Source organism: Kwoniella shivajii, chromosome 9 (assembly GCF_035658355.1).
Source record: "Kwoniella shivajii chromosome 9, complete sequence".
Taxonomy (NCBI): Eukaryota; Fungi; Basidiomycota; class Tremellomycetes; order Tremellales; family Cryptococcaceae; genus Kwoniella; species Kwoniella shivajii.
Genome location: NC_085916.1, coordinates 714,732 through 734,883, shown reverse-complemented (window position 1 = coordinate 734,883; position 20,152 = coordinate 714,732). Strand labels below are relative to the sequence as shown.

Here is a 20,152-nt window from a genome sequence, read left to right as displayed (position 1 = left end):
CGTTGTATTTAATCACTTATGAACGAATGTATCTCAAGTCATGCGTCTATCCATTGAAAGTAGTGTACATGTTTTGAGAAAGGTCGTCATTTCTCTCATTGACCCGCGCAATCAGCACACTCCAGTGGGAAACAGCGTCTCAAACCATAGTTTACTGTATTTCATGTTTCTGTTCACAAAGGGGAAACCAAAGCTCATCTATGATACCATGCATGCTGATGTAATCTTCTGAGCTAGTGAGAACTGTATCACTTCTTCAGTGTCTCTTTGACGTATTTATCCCAACCGTCAATTTCTAATTTCTCGACTTTACCCAAAACTTCCTCCTCCAACTTTTTGGAATATGCGTCGGTAGCATGCTGTAGTGAAGGGATTGAAGTTCCTAATATTCGAATGGCGAGTAAAGCTGCGTTGGTGGAGTTGTTGATTCCGACTGTTGCGCATGGGATACCTCGCTAGATTTTGCAAAAGCAACGATCAACAGACTTTAGCGTTGCGTACGATTGACAAGATCAAAAGGTAGCGTGTGGTAAAATACTCACGGGCATTTGAACGATACTGTATAAACTATCTACACCATCCAATACACTCGCTTTTACTGGAACACCAATGACTGGTAAAGAAGTTTCGGAAGCTACCATTCCAGGTAGATGAGCTGCACCACCTGCACCAGCAATGATAGTTCTTAGACCTCTTCCAGCAGCTTCTTTGGCGTATTTAACCATTCTTTCAGGAGTTCGATGCGCTGAAGTGATTGTTAATTCATATGGAATATCAAATTGATCCAAGATTTTAGTTGCGGGTAACATGACTGGTAAATCTGAATCTGAGCCCATAATGATACCGACCAAAGGTTTTTTATGTGAATGTGATGGAGCTGGCGAAGGTGGTGCGATTGGATCAATCCATTTTGGATCTGCATCAGGTTGAGCAGATAGCAGAATTCTTAATCTTTCTGTCAATTCAGAATCTGATTCCGCTGTTAAAGTTATATGACCCATTTTTCTAGCTTTTCGAGATTCTGCCTTTCCATATAGATGCACGGAAGCTCCGGGGACTGTTAATGCGTTATCTGCCATCGCGGTTATAGGATCCATGGATGACGATGATCCAAGTATGTTGATCATTGCCGCGGAAGGTACACGTAATTCGGTCGATCCTAGTGGAAGTGATAAGATTGCTCGCAAGTGATTCTCGAATTGTGAGGTCAAACACGCTTCTATAGTATGATGTCCTGAATTGTGTGGTCTAGGAGCGATTTCATTAAGGAGAATTGAACCTAAAAAACAAAATCGTATGAGCATCCACGTTGAGAAACTTCAAGCTGAAGTGGGCAGTGGAGTGAAAAGAGGTTTGTTTATACAGCACACCATTACTCACCATCTTCCATCAAGAACATCTCGACACCAAATATACCTGCACCTTCCAAGTGACCCACTGCTTTTTCAGCCAATTCCCTCGCTCTGGCATTGACGCCTCTTTCGCCTCTCAAAGGAGCTAGACATACTCTCAGTATACTTTCTCTATGAATAGTCTCTACAGCATCGTAAGATTTGACTTGGCCCTCTTTATTTCTAACTACCATTACAGCTACTTCTTTGACGAACGGAGCCCAACCTTCGGCATATAAAGGTCGATCACCCAAGAAATCGAGAGATTTTTTGATAGATTCAGAATCTGTTGATTGTAAAGGTGAATTTCCTCTTCCATCATAAGCTAATGTTTTAGCTTTCAACATGATTGGTAAACCCAATTTTTCAGTTATTTCCAAAACATCTTTTTCGCTGGGTCCAATAGGTAATTCAGCAAAAGGTGCGACAGGTATACCTTTATCTGATAGATAACATTTTTGTCGAAATTTATCTTGGATTAATCGAATGGTTTTGGGTGAAGGTTGAACTTCGCATAAACCTTCTTTTTCAACTGATTCTAATACATCCGCATTGACATGTTCAATTTCAACTGTTAATATATCACATTTAGATGCTAATTCTCTTATATGACTTTCGGATGTGAATGGTCCATCAAGATGTGAATGTGGTTGAGGTGGTAACAATGTCTGTTTGGCAGGTGTATGTGATCCAGAATCAAGTATCAATAAAGGGATACCGAGTAATGCAGCTGGATGTGTCAACATCCGTCCGAGCTGCCCACCACCTGAATAGACAGTTCATGACAATTAGCCCTTATTCTAAGATTGAAGACCAGGTTCACATACCCAAGATTCCGACGGTCTTTCTAGGTGCCATTGTGATATTCTGTCGCTAGGTTTATTCAGGTGGAGTGATGTATCAGGAATGTGAATCTGAAAATGAGGATTGGACAAAGATGGGGGATGCAGAGAAGATCAACGAAGATTACGAGTGAAAAAAAGTTGTTCAGGCACGGAGCAAAAAACCTCGGATTACAAAACTCTTGTAGTCTCATTACAGAATCGTGATTAGGAATAAATCGTAATGGTTTGTGTGACATGATCCGGTTATCGATCGTTTGTTTGAACCGGAAAATGCGAACGACAACGAAGTAATGATGTTGATAATGAAAGAGAATAGGAAATTATACTCGAGTACAGGATGATCTGAATTCACTCGATTACATTCAGCGACGAAGAGACGAAGGAATCCGCTGTCCCCTTAAGAGTGAGCCGAATATACACCTTTGAGGTCCACGATGGGGATTGAAGCACCTATCCCTCCCTCAGGACAAGATGTCAGTTCTGTCCGATCCGCTCTTCCACTCGATAAACTGGTCCCATACCTGGAAAAGAACATAGATGGGTTCAAGGGTCCTGTCGACGTGAAACAGTTCAAGGTGAGCAAACTAAGGATCCCATAGCTGTCCGGCGGTTGCTGCTAATGGCAATTAATTTTGATCATGTTCGGCAGTTTGGTCAAGTAAGCTCATCTCATTTCACTTCACTCTTGAGATGCCCGCTAAAACGACGATATTAGTCAAATCCTACTTATCTACTCACACCTTCTTCGCCATCCTTATCACTTGTCCTTCGTAGAGCGCCTTCCGGTCCACTATTATCACCTACAGCTCATCGAGTGGATCGAGAATACCTTATTCTAGCAGCGTTGAATCGGTACAATACCACGGTACCTCCATCTCATGCTGTCCCGGTACCTAAAGTGTATTGCCTCTGCGAGAACAAAGATGTCGCCGGAGCTGCTTTTTACGTTATGGAATATATCAAGGGAAGGGTATTTACTGATGTAAGACTGCAAGGATTAAAAAAGGAGGAACGATGGGAATGGTAAGTTTTCGTCCTTATACCACCCACCCGCCCGAACCATCCCCGAACCGTATAGTGTTTCGTTTCACCAAGCTAATCATAAGTTTGGGCGAACAGTTGGAAATCAGCTATTGATACCCTCACGCGTCTATCAACCATCCCACTCTCATCTTTGAATCTACCATCATCATTCGCTCCTTCACCGATTGAGAAACCTTACTTCCCAAGACAAGTCAACTCGCTCCTGAAGGTGTCTTCGGCTCAAAGTAATGCCAAACACAAAGATACAGGAGAGGTACTAGGACCTATATGGGGTACTGATGAGATGAGAGATTGGTTCCAGCAAGGTGCTAAGAGAGTTACTGAGCTGGAAAGGGAGAGAGGGGGTGGTGGAGTTGTTCATGGTGATTACAAAATGGATAATCTGGTAGGTCATCTACATCATCTAAGAAAAGAAACTTGAGTATTCCTTGCTAATGTACACGGTCTTATGTTTGTAGATATACCATCCTACAGAACCTAGAGTTATTGGTATATTAGATTGGGAGTTATGTACGTTAGGATCCCCATTAGCAGATTTAGGTAATCTGTTATTACCCTTCTCCTTTTCACCTATATCATCCAAACAACGGCAAGAAATGAGTTCCAGTCTAGGAGGTGAGAAAAGAGATGATATGACTCTATTGCTTGGTTTAAAAGGATTATTAAGTTCACAAAGTGGAATTCCGCAAAGAGAAGAATTGGAGGATTTGTGGGTAAAAGGTATGAATTCAGGCTTGGAATATCATCAACAACCTGGGAAATGGGAATTGCCTATACCAGGAATGGCGTAAGTGGCTTCTCTTCCCTTCTTTCAAATTGGGTTACCTCAGGTAATTTAGAGCTGAAGCACTGATGCACGGTTGATCTTGTAGATGGGTGAGATCATGGATATTGTTCAGGTTAGCCATTATAGCTCAAGGTATAGCAGCAAGAGCAGCGTTAGGTCAAGCTAGTTCTGCAGATGCAAGAGCTGATAGTAGGCCCGTATTCGACTTCTTCGGTAAAATGGCTTGGGAAGTTAAAATTGAAGATGAACGGGAAGGTAGATCAAAACTGTAACGCAAGTCAGACGAGGTTTAGCATTGATCTTGTCGCAGCCATCAATGATAAAAAGGGACTGTATATGCATATTTTCTACTTCTACGAGTGTAACAAGAGGCTATTTTTGACATGTTGCGAGGCTAAAGTGACCGTGGACGATCAATGTTGCTGCTCATTACCTTGACAGAACCGCCTCTCTACTTGGAACACTTCCCATAGCACCTTCGTTTTCCACGCATATGGCGCATGCCTAAAGATTTTATACTCAGCTGCGGTCCAGCAGTAGTAGGTATAACGAGTTGGAGTGGTACTCACTGTCAAACAAGTTTTCAAGACATCTTCCAATTTATCACCTCTCATTAATCCAGCAACAAAATAACCAGCAAAACAATCGCCTGCACCAGTAGTGTCTTTCAATGAAGTAATCAATTTTCCAGCTGGGAGATGACCTATTTCTTTTGATGTCGAAGGATCGAAATACAATATACCTTTAGAACCTAAAGTACAGATGATACCAATCTTCTTTGAGAAGTATTCATTTTCATGTAATTGCAATATACCATGTTGAGCTATCTTTTGGATATCGTTATCGTCACTGCCTTGTGTCCCTTTTTTTGACGAGGAAGAAGATGCGTTGAAAGCTAATAACAAATCTTGTAATTCACCTTCATTGACTATTAACCAAGATAAATCCGTCCAAGGGAAATCACGAAGTTGTTTTTGCGATAACATAGGTGATGGATTGAATACTGATATCAAACCATTTTCACCTGCGTGCCTGAGGTAAGATAAAGTGGATGAAAGTGGGATTTCGTTCTGGAGGAGTAGATGTGTATATCCTTTGAGATCTGGAGAAGGGTTTGGTGAAGGTAGATAGTAATTGGCTCCTGCATGGAGAACTGTGATTTGATTTGTCAGTACAGTGCGCAAAAATTACGCCAAGTGAAGTGCGGAGGGGGAAATAGACACAATACGAGATTTCCGTGAATATAGCAGAAAACAGCATATGAGAGATATACTCACCAATCGAGTTTTCACCATCTGCAGCAGATTGGATTATAGCTCTGCCTGTCAACTAGATACGTGGAGGTCACTCCGACAGTCAGTACTGAGTCACCTATCATCTCATAGGCGATATTGAACAGACTCGAGAAGAGATCGTTGTACCTCCTTATTCAACTCACCTCATCTTCCAAAGTCTTCAACTTGCCATCACCCACTCCACCTTGTTTCAGAAGATCCCTAACCCATTCACCGTCTATCCCAACACATCCATCGATATCAACTTGACCTCCTGCTTTGGCTACGGCATACGCTTGATTAGCACCCTTTCCACCAGCTCTTTTCGTTAAGGATGTAGAAGAGATCGTCTCTCCCGGTCGAACGATGTGGGGTAACGCGAAGAATTCGTCTATATCTGTTTGGCGTTGATGTGGTCAGCGACGAGTTCATATTCGAGTAAGTGAACCGAGAAGATGTGGCGTTTACCATCTGGAAGACGATATTGAAAAAGAAGACCCACTAATGGAGCCTTTAACGAGACATTTGGCGTTTGAAGAAGAGGCCATTTTTTCGAGATAGATGATAGTGTCTGAGGGCTTTCAAGTGGATTTACAGTTCTCGTATGCTGTTCAACCTAGATCAGTGAATATATGGGAGAACTTTTGGACAAAATATGCGTCAAAGTGATACACAATGCAAATGAAGATGTTCAGTCTAAAATCATCCAGAGTATGATTCCTTTCCGAATTGTTATCACCGTAATTATTCGGCCCGAACTATCGGCTCCTACACGTGGCACGTATTGGCTTTTTATTACCGTAGCAATATAATATGGATCCAAGCTGGTATCGTATTATTTTTATACATCCAACAAAGACAGTGTGAAAGTCAGAGAAAACGGTGCTGGTCGTATCACGTCACATGTCCTCGTCCAGCATAATGACACCAGGCCAGTCTCGACAGTTTCCATAAATCAGTTCAGGTATCAAAGCACGTTATAAGTCACATACATGCAATGATTATCTACAAGACAATGATGAAGGGAAGTATACAGACATCAGGTCATCATAGGATCTAACTTCATGACAACGTCATTCACAAACCCAACAAGGCTTTCGCTTCTTCCCTTGCTCTCACAGCTGTTACAAAGCTCGAATAGGACCAGGTGAGATCCCTAGCTCCCCTAGGATTTCCGTTGTTTCTATATCAGGTCATTTGAATCAGCTCTGTCGCGCTTCCGTAGCAAGACAAGTTACATTTGACGACATGACTTACCGGTCAATCTGCTCACTCATGCTCTTTCCCCCTTCTTCGAAAGCTCTCCTCGAGACATTCAAAAATCCATCTCCAATTTCCCCCAGTCTTACGATAGCTTCATCAAAATTGACGTCCCCAGTACGCCGTTCGGTATCGTTGAAATTAACACTTTCTTTCATGATATCTGACCAAAAACCAAAATCGACTTTGAATCCATCCATGGATCCTTCGACGTACAACTGGCTTTGGACCAAATAGAATGATTGGGCGATGGCATTGGTACAAATATGCCTATCACCATTTATGATTAAATCAGCTTCTTTTTTATACTTTTCCCTAAACCGATGGCACTGTATGCAATATGGTCAATGACTTACCAAGGACTAGCGATACTTTTCCCTACCCCATCATATACATCTTCCTTATATCTACCCAATGCCCAACCTTGCGTCCAGTTCTTGCCTCCGTTAATCTTGTACATCCCTTCAAACGATTTGATATACTTGTCCAGTGTGGCTAAAACTCTCGGATTTGTAGGACCAAACACAGGGAATGTGATATTAGGATAACGTTGTACGTTTGCCGAGTCGAATTGATTACCTGCATGAATCAACGATAGAGGCATTGAACAATCTTGCCATTCTCGCGAAGGGAAATTTGGGATATCCAAACTTATGCTACTTTCACTATTCTTCGAAGGTAGTTTAGGTAAACTGGATAGATAATATCCTTTCTCGTCATCCCAGAAATCTTCAAGTTTTTCCCCAATAGATCCTGCTTGTTGAACATAATATGTTTCCGCTCCTGTATCGTTCAATCTTGAAGCTAGAATTGCACCAGCCTGTAAAGCCCTCATAGATACTATGAGAGTGAAAAAATGATATCCATCCCTATGGTGTCACGATGATCAACTCGCAGCCCCTCAACGGTAGACTATTGTATGCAGGGGTCTGATACACTCCAGCAGATCTCATATGAAGTGTGAAAAAAAAAAAGCACTCACACTTCTTCCCATAAATCAAATCCATGTTTCATCCAACCACTAGCTACTTCTTCAAGATCATTCTTGATTATCCTACCTGGAACCTTGACTTGTTGCGGATCATACAGATTCTCTTGAACGTATTTTACATCAAGTGAATATGATCGATCTAGTAAGAAATGGGCATATGGGATTAATCTTAAAGCGCGAAGAGCAGGTCCATCTCTAATTCCCAATCATCAGTCTCAGCTCATGTAATTTGGCCAATCAAATTAATGTCTGGAAAAGCCAACCTTTGTGGTCTACCCCAATCTCCCCTAAACGGACTTCCGTCAACTTGGAATTTAGGTTCATTCAATCCACCATCCATGAATCCCCCTGAGGGGTTCGTGGTACTTTGAATTCTATCCTGAGAATGGATGTATGCTCTGATGAGATCCTCATTCATCTTGAAATTCGAATGTCTAGTCCTATCTACTTTTCTCGGTCCAGACCAGGCGTACGATGTGAGATATGCATGTGGGAGGAAAGACGATAATAGGGAAGAATGAACTAGAGCTGAATCTCGAGTCCACGTGAACTGTTAATGGAATTAACAAAACATTAGCTGACTTCTTTTCACTCTCACTATTCCAGCCTGAGGGGATAAACTCGCATAATAATTAGGCAAGTACGGCTTGTCTCCTTTGCTTGGACTGGCCACTACCAATCCATCCAATGCACCTATTCTCGGTCCTATATTATCCAGAATCTTCTTCTTCGCTAAAGCAGCTTCGAGTGATAAGATTTGGTCAAATGTCTTTCCGGAATAACCATCTGACCATCCGCCAGCAAAGGTGACACCCAACAAGAAGCAGACCGTTACTATCAGCCCGATCACTATGACCCAACATCTCTTGTCATTGGATACCCGTTTTTTCTGCTTCACTTCGCTGCCTGATTTAGCCAACGGCTCATAACCTCGCATCCTATACAGCGGAATAGAAAATCGTTCCATATCCAGACCCTCAAAGAATCTGTTTTGAGGCATCTTGAGCCGGTCAGCTCGATATACTGAGACCCCAGTCCGTATTCAGTCGACAAACCTATCATGCATGTATGAATCAATATATGCACGAAGAGAATATCGTCTAGTCAGGACATGGGATTTAATCTCCAGGAGGAATGCACGGTTACTAAAGGTTCCGATACTACGAGTCCATGACAAGTCACGTGATGGCTGCAGAGTGAGTAACCCTTGTCTATCTATTGCTATGACGTATTCCAATCGAAGGATCCAAGCGTAACTAATATAAACCCCCATCATATTAACGCGATCGAGATTTTCCATTTCCCATTCTACTTCTTACTTGTTGATATCCAAAAACACTAGATGTCTTCTATCCGTACGTCGATTCAGAGATCATTCATTTCAATAAGCAAAAGAAATATAACAACCTCAAATCGAACCAATATGCCTGCCACTGAAGACACCAAAGCTCAACGTGAGTCAAAGCTTTGAACCTCCTTCCTCAGATGAAGCCAACACCGGAAGGGGATTGACGCTAATTCATGTTGAATCATCTAGAAACTCAGGTTCCTTCTGAGCAAATAACCGAGGAAGCTAAAAAGGCTGAACCTGATGCTGCTGAAGAAGCTAAAAAGGTCAGTCGCCGCGAGAATCTCTGACTTTGAGGACAACGAGTGAACTGACCAACGTGTATAGATGGAGGATGCCGGTGAATCCGTCTTACCCACCATCACATAATTCGACCTGCATTCAGGCATACAGTCACTTAGGAAATACAGACTACGGACAGATGAGAAGTAGAAAATACGAAAGGGCCGAACAATAACAGGCTGCAAAGCAGTCTGAGAAGCAGTATAAAACACATAACACAACAATGCATATCTACATAAACCACCATACTTGTATGTTACAACAATTCCATGTGGAAAATTAAGACACTTAAAACCTACTTGATGGTTATCTTTCTAAATTCTAAGATCCTCTTCCATCACAGTCCATAACGTCCATACCTTCTTCCACAAATCTCTTCCTTTCTTTGCGCCATGGTTCCCACACATCTCCGTATTTCTTCAGCAATCGACCTAATTCAGCTCTTTGTTCCATCTGACAGTGACGACAAAGGAACATCAGCAACTTCCGTATGAAATTCACAAGATATTCTCGTCATTCGTAGCCAGCTCTTCTTTCGATTTGTAATGACGATTGATATGGATACTGATCCATCTAGAGAGATTAACCCACGATAACAGCAGGAACTTCATCTCCTTTGGCAACACCCCAAATATCATTGAACATTTCACCAAGCTTCGGTTTGGGTAATTTCTCCGCTCTTGCAAAAGCCTTCATCACTGATGTCTTGTGAGACGCCAAAAGCTCTTTCTCTTGAGATTCATTCCACCATGATTTGGAAGCTAAGAAAGCTCTAAATCGATGAATCGGGTTATCTACAACAACCATCAAGTCAGATTTCTTTTCACAGCGACCGCATACCTCAAAAGGAGGAAGTTATGCAAAACATTGATGTTTTAAAAGCAATGCTTTGATGAACCGTTAACTCACCAACCACTGTCCATTCTTTCACTTCTTCAACCTTCCTATACATGCTTGAATCGTCACTTGTCGAGTGATGACCCACACGATAAGTCATAGCTTCCACCAAAACACCTTTCTTACCTTCTACCGCTCTTTTCCTAGCTTCTCTAACAGCCGACAAAACTGCCAGCGCGTCATTTCCATCTACTCGAATGGTATCGAGTCCATAAGCAGGTCCACGAGATGCAATGCCATCGCCTGCGTATTGATCTATTATCGGAGTGGAGATTGCGAATCTAAAAGATATGCGAGGCGAGAGTGATATCGATCATCTATCAGCCTGATGAATTTCCGAACTTGACCTATGTTTGTTGAACGAGCCTGACGTACCCGTTATTTCTACAAAACCAAATACATGGGCCACCTAGAACCGAATTCATGCCCAATGCGGCGTGAAAGTCCCCCTCACTAGCAGCACCTATCCATATTGATGCCTAAACTCAGCTCTGCTCATCACTCCGAAGGGAGTCTACTCACCATCGCCAAAATAACAAATGACACAATCACCTTGTCTGGCTTCATCTACCTTCAGCGCATATGCTGCTCCTGCAGCTTGTGGCATCCTATCGCATATTCTTATCAAATGTCTGTCTCGATAAGGCTTTCGCGTACTTACTGGGTAGCTAACGGACTTGTAATTGTGTGAAAACCTAGTTCAGGCGCTGAATAATGTACAGGCATCATTCTACCTTTTGTACCTTTATCTTCTACGTTTCCGAAACATTGCGACATCAATGAATCTAAAGTGAAACCTCGATGCAGTAACGCTGCTGATTCTCGCTATGGATTATCATCTCAATTTCAGCTCTTATGCCATTATCGAATGTCCGAATCTTTGTCGACAAAAACTTACGTATTGACCAAACATCTCATCGTTCTCTAACATAGCAGCTGAACTTCCTACAATGGCAGCTTCTTCACCTGCACATTGCATATAAAATGATATTCTACCTTGACGTTGAGATTGGTATAAAACATTATCGACGATTGGAATCAGTGTCATCGTCCGATAGCTAAGAAACATGATCAAGAAATCAGCCTTCCAGGTTATTCGGATGGCATTCGTGGAATTTCGTAAGACTCACATGGCCAAAGCTTCTTCCTGAGTGATCTTTCGAGTTCTGTCAATCAGCCATCACGCTTAGAGTCTGATAGGAATTCGTGCTTACCTCTGGTACATGACTGCCTTTGACTAGATGTCCTTCTTCATCTAGAACTCTATAAGTTGGAATGGTCTGGAGCGCCCATTAGCTTAATTCCGATGAGCATTCACTTTTCACGACGCAACTCCTGAAAGATGTTTCGTTATATCTGAACTTGAGCTAAGAAGCATCGACACACCTTCGCAACAGCATTGAACCATCCCATCTGACTACTCCACCAACTTTCATGGGTTCCTCTTCTCAGGGGACTACTCATCCTCCCTACTCTGGCAAGTCTATCAGCTTGACTGCCCGGTACATAGAGTGGTTTGTTTTCTCCATTTGCGTTCAAATCCGTTGATGGAGAGAAGAAAGGTAGTGGTATGGGTAATGGTAGTGGTGTCGATGTAGGTGTCGTATGGTGTGTGGTGGGTACGTTGGGTGGTGGACCTGTAATCTGTCAAACCACGTTTCAATAAGATCAGTACCCATCGTGCATCCATTTGAATGGTCGTCGTCCTGTTTATCTGGACAGCTGTGAGAGACGTACAAGTGATCTTGAGATGATCGAGATTCCCTGGGGATTGATATGTCGTTTTGAGCGCAATCTGATCAATGATGACATTCCTACTGCTTTCTGATATGGATTGTCAGAATAAGATTAGTTCTATATCTCGAAAGTAAGTAGTGTTTTGATCTCGTATGAACGATGATGTATCGAGATGACATTTGTATTTGGCATTTCGTTGAAACCTGATTACTCTTTATGAAGTGTACAGGTGTGACAACGTGATACCTATATATGTATTCAAAGTATGATCACCTGTCAAAACATTGTCATTCATCTCTTTTCCGGCCTGTTCATTCAACCGGAGCCTCATTCGCATCGGAGATCAATGCTCACTCCGACAGACCACGTGCCTGGCGTCAAACAAAATACGATTTTATCGTACATGATCGACACTTTTTTAAAGTTATCGGAGTATCGTTGTCCGAATTACTGGAATTGTTTGAATGACGTAATGACACTTTCTTTTCTTTCGATGCTCCACTTCTGGTTTTTTTCGATCTCTGCTTGATTCAACACGACTGGGAGAGTATTGAGATAAAGTAAGGGTTTTATGATTGAGAAAAAAGCGTCATATTTAATTCTACCTATACAACCTAATCCTTTCTCCCCCTCCTTTGCTAGTGATTGAGATCCTCAGATTGACTGTCGTAATCTAAAGGTGTTTCATAGGGATACAAAGGGAAGAGAAGGGAACGTAGTTGATCAAGACGCGATGAGATGTGATGTGATGAGCATCAGATGGGATGAAAGGTTATCTATCCCATTTGTTTATGATCTTTGATCTGCCGTAAAAGACCGAGATGCAGATCGTGCCCAGAGTGATGAACCATTACCTCTTGAACTTTTTGTTTGATCTACATTTTGAGTGATTCGGGTGAGCGAAAAGCCTCGACTCCACTACGGTTGATTCGGATGAGTTTTCTTTCTTTTTTGATTCAGATGATAAAAGATTGAAGTTTAATGAAACGGAAAGGGGAGAAAAACGATTCGAGTGTTCAGGGTTAATACAATTTAGACGTGTTTTTGGCATTGAAATTTACCCTATTCTCTTTCTTCCCCTTTGTCGATCAACCCATCAAAGGTCACTCTCCATTCACTGTATCTGACTTGATTTGGGAAAATTTTCCAAAATGACCTCACACCCCCACCCGTTATCCCGTTACAAGTGCGATGATATATGCATTTATTACCCTATAGATGCACAATGCCAAAATGAGGTCAGCGTGAAACTGTTGGACTGAATATGTGATTCGATGTGACGTCCTTTCCTCTTGTCTATCAATTCGTAAACTTAACGTATAAAGATGGAATCCCATATTTCTTCCTTCTCGTTACCATAATTATCTATCATCAACCATAATTATTGTTTATTCTCTTATTTTCATCATATAATATATTTTCAACTTATTGAACCATTGATCTGTTCAGTCAAGATGAAACGATCAAATATCGCTGCTGAGAAGCCATTCAAAGGTGAAAGCACTGCGAAGAAGACTGGTCCTTTTGCAGATATCAAAAATGATTTGATCGCTATGGCTGTGAGTTTGACATTACAATCAACAAAGTGCCTCGTTACTTGTATCTTTGATCAACCATCATCCATGTCATATGTGTACCTTGCTGATACTATATTTCTTCGTTCCAACAGGGAGAGTTTGTAGGAACTGTATGTTACCAACAATGCGTGAACAAATACACGCGACAATGTACTAACCTGATACTTTATCGAATAGGTTTTGTTCCTCCTCTTCTCCCTTGGTGTGAGTACTATCGTTTGAACCGCGACTTGAGAGCGTGAGACTGATTTTTCTATTCATTGCTCAGGCCGTTCAAACTGCTTCGACCAACACTTCCGCGACTACCAGTGACAGCTCAGGTGACGCAGCAGGAACTTCACCAACTGGAAGTGACTCCAACAAGCTTTTGGTAAGTTGTTTACCTCCAGAACTCCAGAACCTTTTTACGGCAACTCCAACGCGTCGTGTCTACATCGCGGGCGTGTCACTAATCATTTTATATCATGTAGACATATTACTACGTCTCAGCTGCATTTGGTTTATCACTCTTCGCTACTGCATCAATCTTTTACCGTTTCACAGGTAGTATCTTCAACCCATCTGTATCTTTGGCATTATGCTTGATCGGTGCTGTCAAACCAGTACGATTCCTTCGTGAGTACGATCAGATCTGCGATGCTTGTCGTCGAAAATTACCTGGAATTTCAGATCGTTTGCTAATGACAGTCTAACATGTTCGTAGTCGTCTCCTTCGCTCAGATGATCGGAGCCATCGTAGCATCCGCCATCCTCGATGGTCTTACCCCAGGAGCATTGGTAGTCAACGTCGGTCTCGCAAATGGTACCAGTAAAGCTCAAGGTTTATTCATTGAGATGTTCACCACTGCAACTTTGGTTCTAAGTGTATTGATGCTTGCTGCTGGTAGGTGACCTTTTTTGACATCTGATATCTCACCCTTTTCCAATATTCGACGACTGCATCCTGTCATCAAATCCATTACTAAATCATGTGATATCAAACAGAAAAACATCTTTTAACACCTTTCGCTCCTCTCGGTTTCGGTTTCACCTTATTCATCGTCATGCTCTTCTCAATCGCCTTTACCGGTGGTGCCGTCAAGTAGGTAATACCGAATCCGATCTATGTATATGTAATGACTAACATATTCTCCTTCTTTAGCACTGCCAGAGCCTTCGGTCCAGCTGTTATTCAAGGATTCCAACCATACCACTGGATCTACTGTGAGTATGACATACATATACACACCATTCATCATTGCACCAGCTGATTAATTCTCATTACTAGGGGTCGGTCCTACTCTTGGAGCCTTATTAGCTGTCGCTTTCTACATGTTCTTGAAGAAAGTCAAATACTGGTAAGTGTTTCCTTACTCGTTCTTCTCGTATTTAGATTTGACTCTTACAATGGCATTTCTTTCACAGGCGAATCACTCCCGGTCAAGATTCAACTGATTCTTCTGAATCACCCGATGTTGCCGTCGACAACGATACCAACGGTGGTAGATCCTCAAACGCTGAAACTGCTGTCTAAGCAAGTATCTCGGTCTATCCTTCTATCCCAGAAAGGAATGCTTGATTACAAACAATTTGCGATAATACTGTGAATATGATTTTCCCAGTCTTCCATAATATTCATTATATTAATGGGTCCAGCGACCCCGTATGGTTAAGAATAGTATACTATTTCATTGCTTTATAGGTTTCTAATAGTTTTTCTCACTGTCTACAGTACACGTGTCCCTTTTATTTCTCTGTATCTATAGCTCATATACATGTTGATAGACTGGTTTATGCATCGATATATCATACTTAGACGCCTTTCCATAAGTCACGTTGTCCAACAATGGTTCGGAACGCGTTATTAGAGTCCCCTATAAGTGCGAAAATGATCGTATCTGATATTGTATAACATTCATGAGATTGATAGTAAGAAATATCGAATATACAAAAGATAATTACAAATGAAGAACTACACGACAATATCTAATTGACAGGTGCTATTTTTCCAAGCGAAAGGGAAATGTGGAAAGGAGTGAAAAAGATATTCAACAAAAACCATCGTTTTTATGTCGTAATCTGTCTGACCTGATGTATCTGACCTTCACTACGTATCATACATATCATATCATATCAAAATGCTTCTTCTCTTGCGGCTCTGTCAAATTTCTGAGCCCTTCACTCATTCTTAATCCCCGCCTACACGCCTGCATGTTCTATAGCGAGGGATCTCCGTAAAAGTGCATTCATTGTAATCCCGGACTTCCGGGCCACCTATCACCCCCCTCACCTTTACCCAATCTCCAACCACCGAAACCAACGAATAGACCTAATAAGATGATGACTGAAAGTACACTTAAGACCGAGTAAAGTATTCTTGGTTTGTTCAATTGTCTAGTCTCTAACAATGGCTGTCTTTCAGGATCTTCAGGATCGCCATTGTTTTGTAATCTAGATGGTCTTTTTGGCTGTTTGGAAGTAGTGACGTCGGAAGAAGAGGAAGGTGATCGAGGGAAATTCAATGTTATAGGTGAGCTTTGTGCGGAGGGTATAGGTGTACGCGAAGGTAATTGTGAGGATGACGATCGGGATAACGATGTTGGGTGAGGTCCGGGTGTGAATTTGACGGACATCGTGGATGGTTTCGCGATAATTATTGGACTGTGGAACAGTTACAGTATTCACGTTGGAGTCAAGTATCGATCTTCAGTGAAACAGAAGAGATCTGGCGAGTGTTACTTGTGCAGTGAAAGGTGAAGCGATGATACGAATGAACGCAATCAATCCGATATACAAGATGATCTTTCAACAACAGTTATTCGGATTGCATTGGTTAATTGAGATGTGAGTGACCTCGTTCAAACAGTTGGACAAAGGATGATTGGCTTTGATATCGCTATTAAGATCCCTTGTTCAAACTCGGCTCACAGTTTTGATCTGATGTTTATCTATTTCCGTCATCAGCTTCAGGACTTCAAAAGACGATCCGATGAGATAGTGGATTACCAGGGGACAAACACTCACTTCTGTTCAGTCGTTTGTCTTTATCAGTTCTTCATACGCAATCTTCGTCGAAAGCGCGCTTTTCGTTCGTGTATGATTGATTGTACGAGAGTCGTCTGTCCACCTAATCTGTACCGTAATTCAGCAAAGTTCTGATTTTCGAAATGTTGATCTTGATGTTCGTCATGTAAGATCTACGTGGAGAGATTCATGATCGTTTTTCGCCTCTTCGTGAATGATAAGAATCTATATCATCTCATTCATATTTCATTCCTATCTAAATTTGATCTTCGTCGCCCCACAATGGAAAAAGAGTAACGTCATTTCATCTCATCCTATCTTTTTTAGATTACCCCGCTCCTACCCCCCGCATCACGCTGTAGATAAGCTTTGCCACACTAGTGTAATCCCGATGAACCATACAAACGTGGACTGTGAAACGCCGAATGCCACTTGCCCATCGCGACGACAGAGCATTGACTTTTTTTATTTTTCAAGAATGTGTATAGATTAGCTTTCATTGAATTCACATTTGTATCTTTGCTTGTTTAACAACAAAACTCCAAACAAAAACCAATCAAAATGTCCACCACTGAACAAACCTACATCATGATCAAGTGCGTATCTTTCATTGTTAACAGGACTATCGAACAAAATGCTCGACAGGTTCAAGACGATTCTCTTAACGGAAGACCGAGATTGACTGAATGTCTGTGAACAAGAGAAAGGATATCTGCTGACTTAATTCTTTCCCGTCAATTGCTCACTCCAATCACCTTATCATTCTGCCTTCTACCTCAATACAACGTACGCTCCTTTGCCTGTCTTCTCGCTGTAACGCATTTGCCATCAACTTCCGTTCGTCTCTCGCTCGGTTCCTTCAATCACCCACAGACCCGACGGTGTCCAACGTGGACTCGTTGGTGAGATCATCGCCCGATTCGAGAAGAGAGGTTTCAAGGTAGGTTATTCCACTTTCCAGAAGCTCGATGTTCTGTATCTTACATTGAGACGGACTAATTTCTGTCATTCGGAATTGGCGCTGATCATGCCATGCCACTTAAAAACAGCTCGCTGCCCTCAAGCTCGCTTCCCCTTCCAAGGAACACCTCGAGAAGCACTACTCTGATCTTTCCGACAAAGGATTCTTCCCAAAACTCATCGCTTACAGTAAGTTGTGCGACATTTCTTGTTCGGTGCGACGATATGTTGCTTAGTGATGAAAGTCGTGCTGACACGGTTTGAATTGTCAATAGTGTTATCCGGACCCGTCGTCTGTATGGTTTGGGAAGGTCTTGATGCCGTCAAGACCGGACGAGTCATGCTCGGTGCCACCAACCCTCTCGCTTCTGCTCCAGGTACCATCAGAGGTGATTACGCTCTTCAAGTAGGAATGAACGTTTGTCACGGTTCAGATTCCGTTGAAAACGGTCAGAAAGAAATCGCCCTTTGGTTCCCGTGAGTGATATATGCCCATCTTTGAGATCCTCGTTTTGAGTTCAAGCCGAATCGTTGCTAACGATCTGATCGTCATGTACAGCGAGGGTGTCTCTCAATACAAGCTCGACGCTCAAGCTTGGACTTACGAGGCTTAAGTTTATCCTTTTCTAAAGCGATGAATTTGAGTTGAACAATACATTTTGCTGTATTACATGATGATAGAAATTATCATCCATGCATAGAGTAGATCAATCGGAAGCAAACTATTCAACTTAGCCAATTCCTCGACTTCTTTCTAACGCCAGAAGCGTAATCGCACTTGATTAAGTTGATTGACAATCAACGCTTTTCACAGACAGATAAATAATATTCATGCCGCGTTGAGCCTTTCATATCATCGTAGCTATCAAGTGGGCTCACATTGCGTCTCGTCCTTCCATCCTTTGAGTTGATGCGTCACATCTCGAGTCGATTCCAAGACTCTGACATTGGGGCCTTCTATATCAATTTCCATCGACCTTCTCACCTCGATCGGATTCTCTGATTGTCCTTTCCTGATCATACGGACCGTCTTCTTACGTGACTCGCTTGTCATTACCTGATTTGTATATCGAAAGCATCGGCCAACATCCATTTCATTGTCGTTTCCATTCCGTTCAATTCATCTCTTCATCATGAATTATCAAGGTACCAATGCTTATGGGAACAACGAATACCCTTCCTATCAAGATTTGGCAAATTCCAAGGTTACCAATACTGACAGACCTGACGAAGACGAAAACGCTTCTTATCCAGACTACCAGCCTAACTTCAGATCCCAGGAAACCTTGACATACACTGGTGGAGGTTATGCTGACAACCGTGAACCGTTCACAAATGATGTAAGTCTGCCTTTTGCAACTGACGATAATTCAAATGGATTGCTGACACGGAGATATACGATCTTAACGTTCCCTCGACTTGCCGTGATGTCCAACGAACAGTTCGCGGATGCTCATGGGGATCATCAATGCACCTTGTATCAGGAGGCAGAGCCAAATTCTCATTTCATCGATACAAGCAATGGTGGAAGCTCTGGACTCGTTCCGCACCAGCAATCAGGAGTCTTTCATCCGGGTATCATGAATGCTGATGGTCAAGATGACAACTATATTTCTGCTCAATCGCACCTAAATAATCAAAACATAAATGTGCCTGATCAAATATACATTGACCCGCCACCTAATCGAGCTTTCGATGAATCGTCAGCTATGTACCAACCCGACTACATGTTGCCTTCCCATGGTCCGATTCCGAGCAACGATCCGATTTATTACATCGGTCAAGCAACGAAGCCCATAAATCCAGCCGTCACAGAGGGAAGTTTAGCATCTCCAGAGGTGAACAAATGGCAAAGTGATACTGCTGATACAAATGTTTCGAGACCCCTCAATGAGCAGCCAGTACCGATAACTGGACTTGAACCCCAAATACCGATGAACGAGCAACAAAGACGTCTGATCAGGTTGTATGGGAAAGATAGTGAACCCGGGTCAGAAGTGCGACCAAACGATATCTTTCCTTGTGATACAGTGTTTATACACGATGAAGAGATCCCCCCATTATTTCCCAACGGCCTTCAGGATGCTGTGGACTATGAAACAGTCTGTGTCACACGCAATCTGGAGGCTAATGTTGATGGCGAGATCCGTACATACACTATGCTTCAAGCTATATACGATACAGGGAAAACGCAACGACCTGAAGTAACATCGTTCGATTCATTTCCAACGCCCAATGTCAAATCATGGATGGTACCGATTGGGTTACTCTCGGCTGCACTCAATAGCCTCCCAACTGAGAGTACGGATAAAGAAAGGGAATCTGGGTTTCTCATAGGATCTCTTACATCCCGAGGGCAGTTCTCTCGGATCGAATCACGTGAATGGTCAAAGCTATCAGCCGATCAAGTATATCTTTCTCTATGTCTTCAACCCAATCTGGAGATGACGATATCTCACCCAAGAGGTGAGATCTCAGAAATCCCCGCAAATAACCGCACTTTAGAACAAGAGAATGCTTGGAGGGTTTATTATCAATCACAATTCGTAAGGTTCTTGGAGGGTTCATGCTGTGGTCGTTTGGCTACAGAGAACACGAGAGGTACTATGTGTATGGAACATGGTCAAGTACGAAGAAGAAGAAGAAGCAAGGCTGAACTGGACCGGCGTCGGCACTTGCGTCTTGGTGATTGTGAAAGTGAACAAAATGATTCTCACTCCTCTGCACTCGTATCAATGGAGAATGAATCATGACTT

At 42.3% G+C, this 20,152-nt stretch overlaps 9 protein-coding genes across 9 annotated transcripts; 4 read left to right on the top strand and 5 right to left on the bottom strand.

Moving 5' to 3' along the window:
- Positions 1 to 248: 248 nt before the first annotated feature.
- Positions 249 to 2,249, bottom strand: IL334_006593 (phosphoribosylaminoimidazole carboxylase; the record flags this gene model as incomplete). Its single annotated transcript, XM_062938292.1, has 4 exons — positions 249 to 455; positions 543 to 1,279; positions 1,381 to 2,157; positions 2,219 to 2,249. The coding sequence occupies 4 exons, from the start codon at positions 2,247 to 2,249 to the stop codon at positions 249 to 251; spliced, it is 1,752 nt and encodes a 583-aa protein (XP_062794343.1).
- Positions 2,250 to 2,670: 421 nt separating this feature from the next.
- Positions 2,671 to 4,339, top strand: IL334_006592 (uncharacterized protein; the record flags this gene model as incomplete). The annotated part of the gene is made up of 5 exons (XM_062938291.1): positions 2,671 to 2,811; positions 2,952 to 3,259; positions 3,356 to 3,665; positions 3,739 to 4,067; positions 4,153 to 4,339. 5 exons carry the CDS (start codon positions 2,671 to 2,673, stop codon positions 4,337 to 4,339), a joined length of 1,275 nt encoding a protein of 424 aa, XP_062794342.1.
- Positions 4,340 to 4,496: 157 nt separating this feature from the next.
- On the bottom strand, positions 4,497 to 5,889 carry IL334_006591 (uncharacterized protein; the record flags this gene model as incomplete). The annotated part of the gene is made up of 5 exons (XM_062938290.1): positions 4,497 to 4,571; positions 4,637 to 5,220; positions 5,345 to 5,396; positions 5,506 to 5,738; positions 5,844 to 5,889. The coding sequence occupies 5 exons, from the start codon at positions 5,887 to 5,889 to the stop codon at positions 4,497 to 4,499; spliced, it is 990 nt and encodes a 329-aa protein (XP_062794341.1).
- Positions 5,890 to 6,418: 529 nt separating this feature from the next.
- On the bottom strand, positions 6,419 to 8,592 carry IL334_006590 (uncharacterized protein; the record flags this gene model as incomplete). Its single annotated transcript, XM_062938289.1, has 6 exons — positions 6,419 to 6,524; positions 6,599 to 6,871; positions 6,958 to 7,470; positions 7,584 to 7,787; positions 7,856 to 8,142; positions 8,218 to 8,592. 6 exons carry the CDS (start codon positions 8,590 to 8,592, stop codon positions 6,419 to 6,421), a joined length of 1,758 nt encoding a protein of 585 aa, XP_062794340.1.
- Positions 8,593 to 9,543: 951 nt separating this feature from the next.
- Positions 9,544 to 11,931, bottom strand: IL334_006589 (uncharacterized protein; the record flags this gene model as incomplete). The annotated part of the gene is made up of 11 exons (XM_062938288.1): positions 9,544 to 9,675; positions 9,814 to 10,016; positions 10,132 to 10,400; positions 10,495 to 10,582; positions 10,642 to 10,727; positions 10,781 to 10,944; positions 11,018 to 11,177; positions 11,250 to 11,275; positions 11,334 to 11,399; positions 11,506 to 11,763; positions 11,857 to 11,931. 11 exons carry the CDS (start codon positions 11,929 to 11,931, stop codon positions 9,544 to 9,546), a joined length of 1,527 nt encoding a protein of 508 aa, XP_062794339.1.
- A 1,379-nt stretch (positions 11,932 to 13,310) lies between these two features.
- On the top strand, positions 13,311 to 14,946 carry IL334_006588 (uncharacterized protein; the record flags this gene model as incomplete). The annotated part of the gene is made up of 10 exons (XM_062938287.1): positions 13,311 to 13,415; positions 13,526 to 13,543; positions 13,611 to 13,637; positions 13,702 to 13,803; positions 13,904 to 14,048; positions 14,137 to 14,316; positions 14,418 to 14,514; positions 14,575 to 14,636; positions 14,701 to 14,770; positions 14,838 to 14,946. The coding sequence occupies 10 exons, from the start codon at positions 13,311 to 13,313 to the stop codon at positions 14,944 to 14,946; spliced, it is 915 nt and encodes a 304-aa protein (XP_062794338.1).
- A 712-nt stretch (positions 14,947 to 15,658) lies between these two features.
- On the bottom strand, positions 15,659 to 16,045 carry IL334_006587 (uncharacterized protein; the record flags this gene model as incomplete). Its single annotated transcript, XM_062938286.1, has 1 exon — positions 15,659 to 16,045. One exon carries the CDS (start codon positions 16,043 to 16,045, stop codon positions 15,659 to 15,661), a length of 387 nt encoding a protein of 128 aa, XP_062794337.1.
- Positions 16,046 to 16,997: 952 nt separating this feature from the next.
- Positions 16,998 to 18,010, top strand: IL334_006586 (nucleoside diphosphate kinase; the record flags this gene model as incomplete). The annotated part of the gene is made up of 5 exons (XM_062938285.1): positions 16,998 to 17,032; positions 17,310 to 17,376; positions 17,486 to 17,585; positions 17,672 to 17,873; positions 17,956 to 18,010. The coding sequence occupies 5 exons, from the start codon at positions 16,998 to 17,000 to the stop codon at positions 18,008 to 18,010; spliced, it is 459 nt and encodes a 152-aa protein (XP_062794336.1).
- Positions 18,011 to 18,529: 519 nt separating this feature from the next.
- On the top strand, positions 18,530 to 20,149 carry IL334_006585 (uncharacterized protein; the record flags this gene model as incomplete). The annotated part of the gene is made up of 1 exon (XM_062938284.1): positions 18,530 to 20,149. One exon carries the CDS (start codon positions 18,530 to 18,532, stop codon positions 20,147 to 20,149), a length of 1,620 nt encoding a protein of 539 aa, XP_062794335.1.
- Between the last annotated feature and the right edge of the window lie 3 nt (positions 20,150 to 20,152).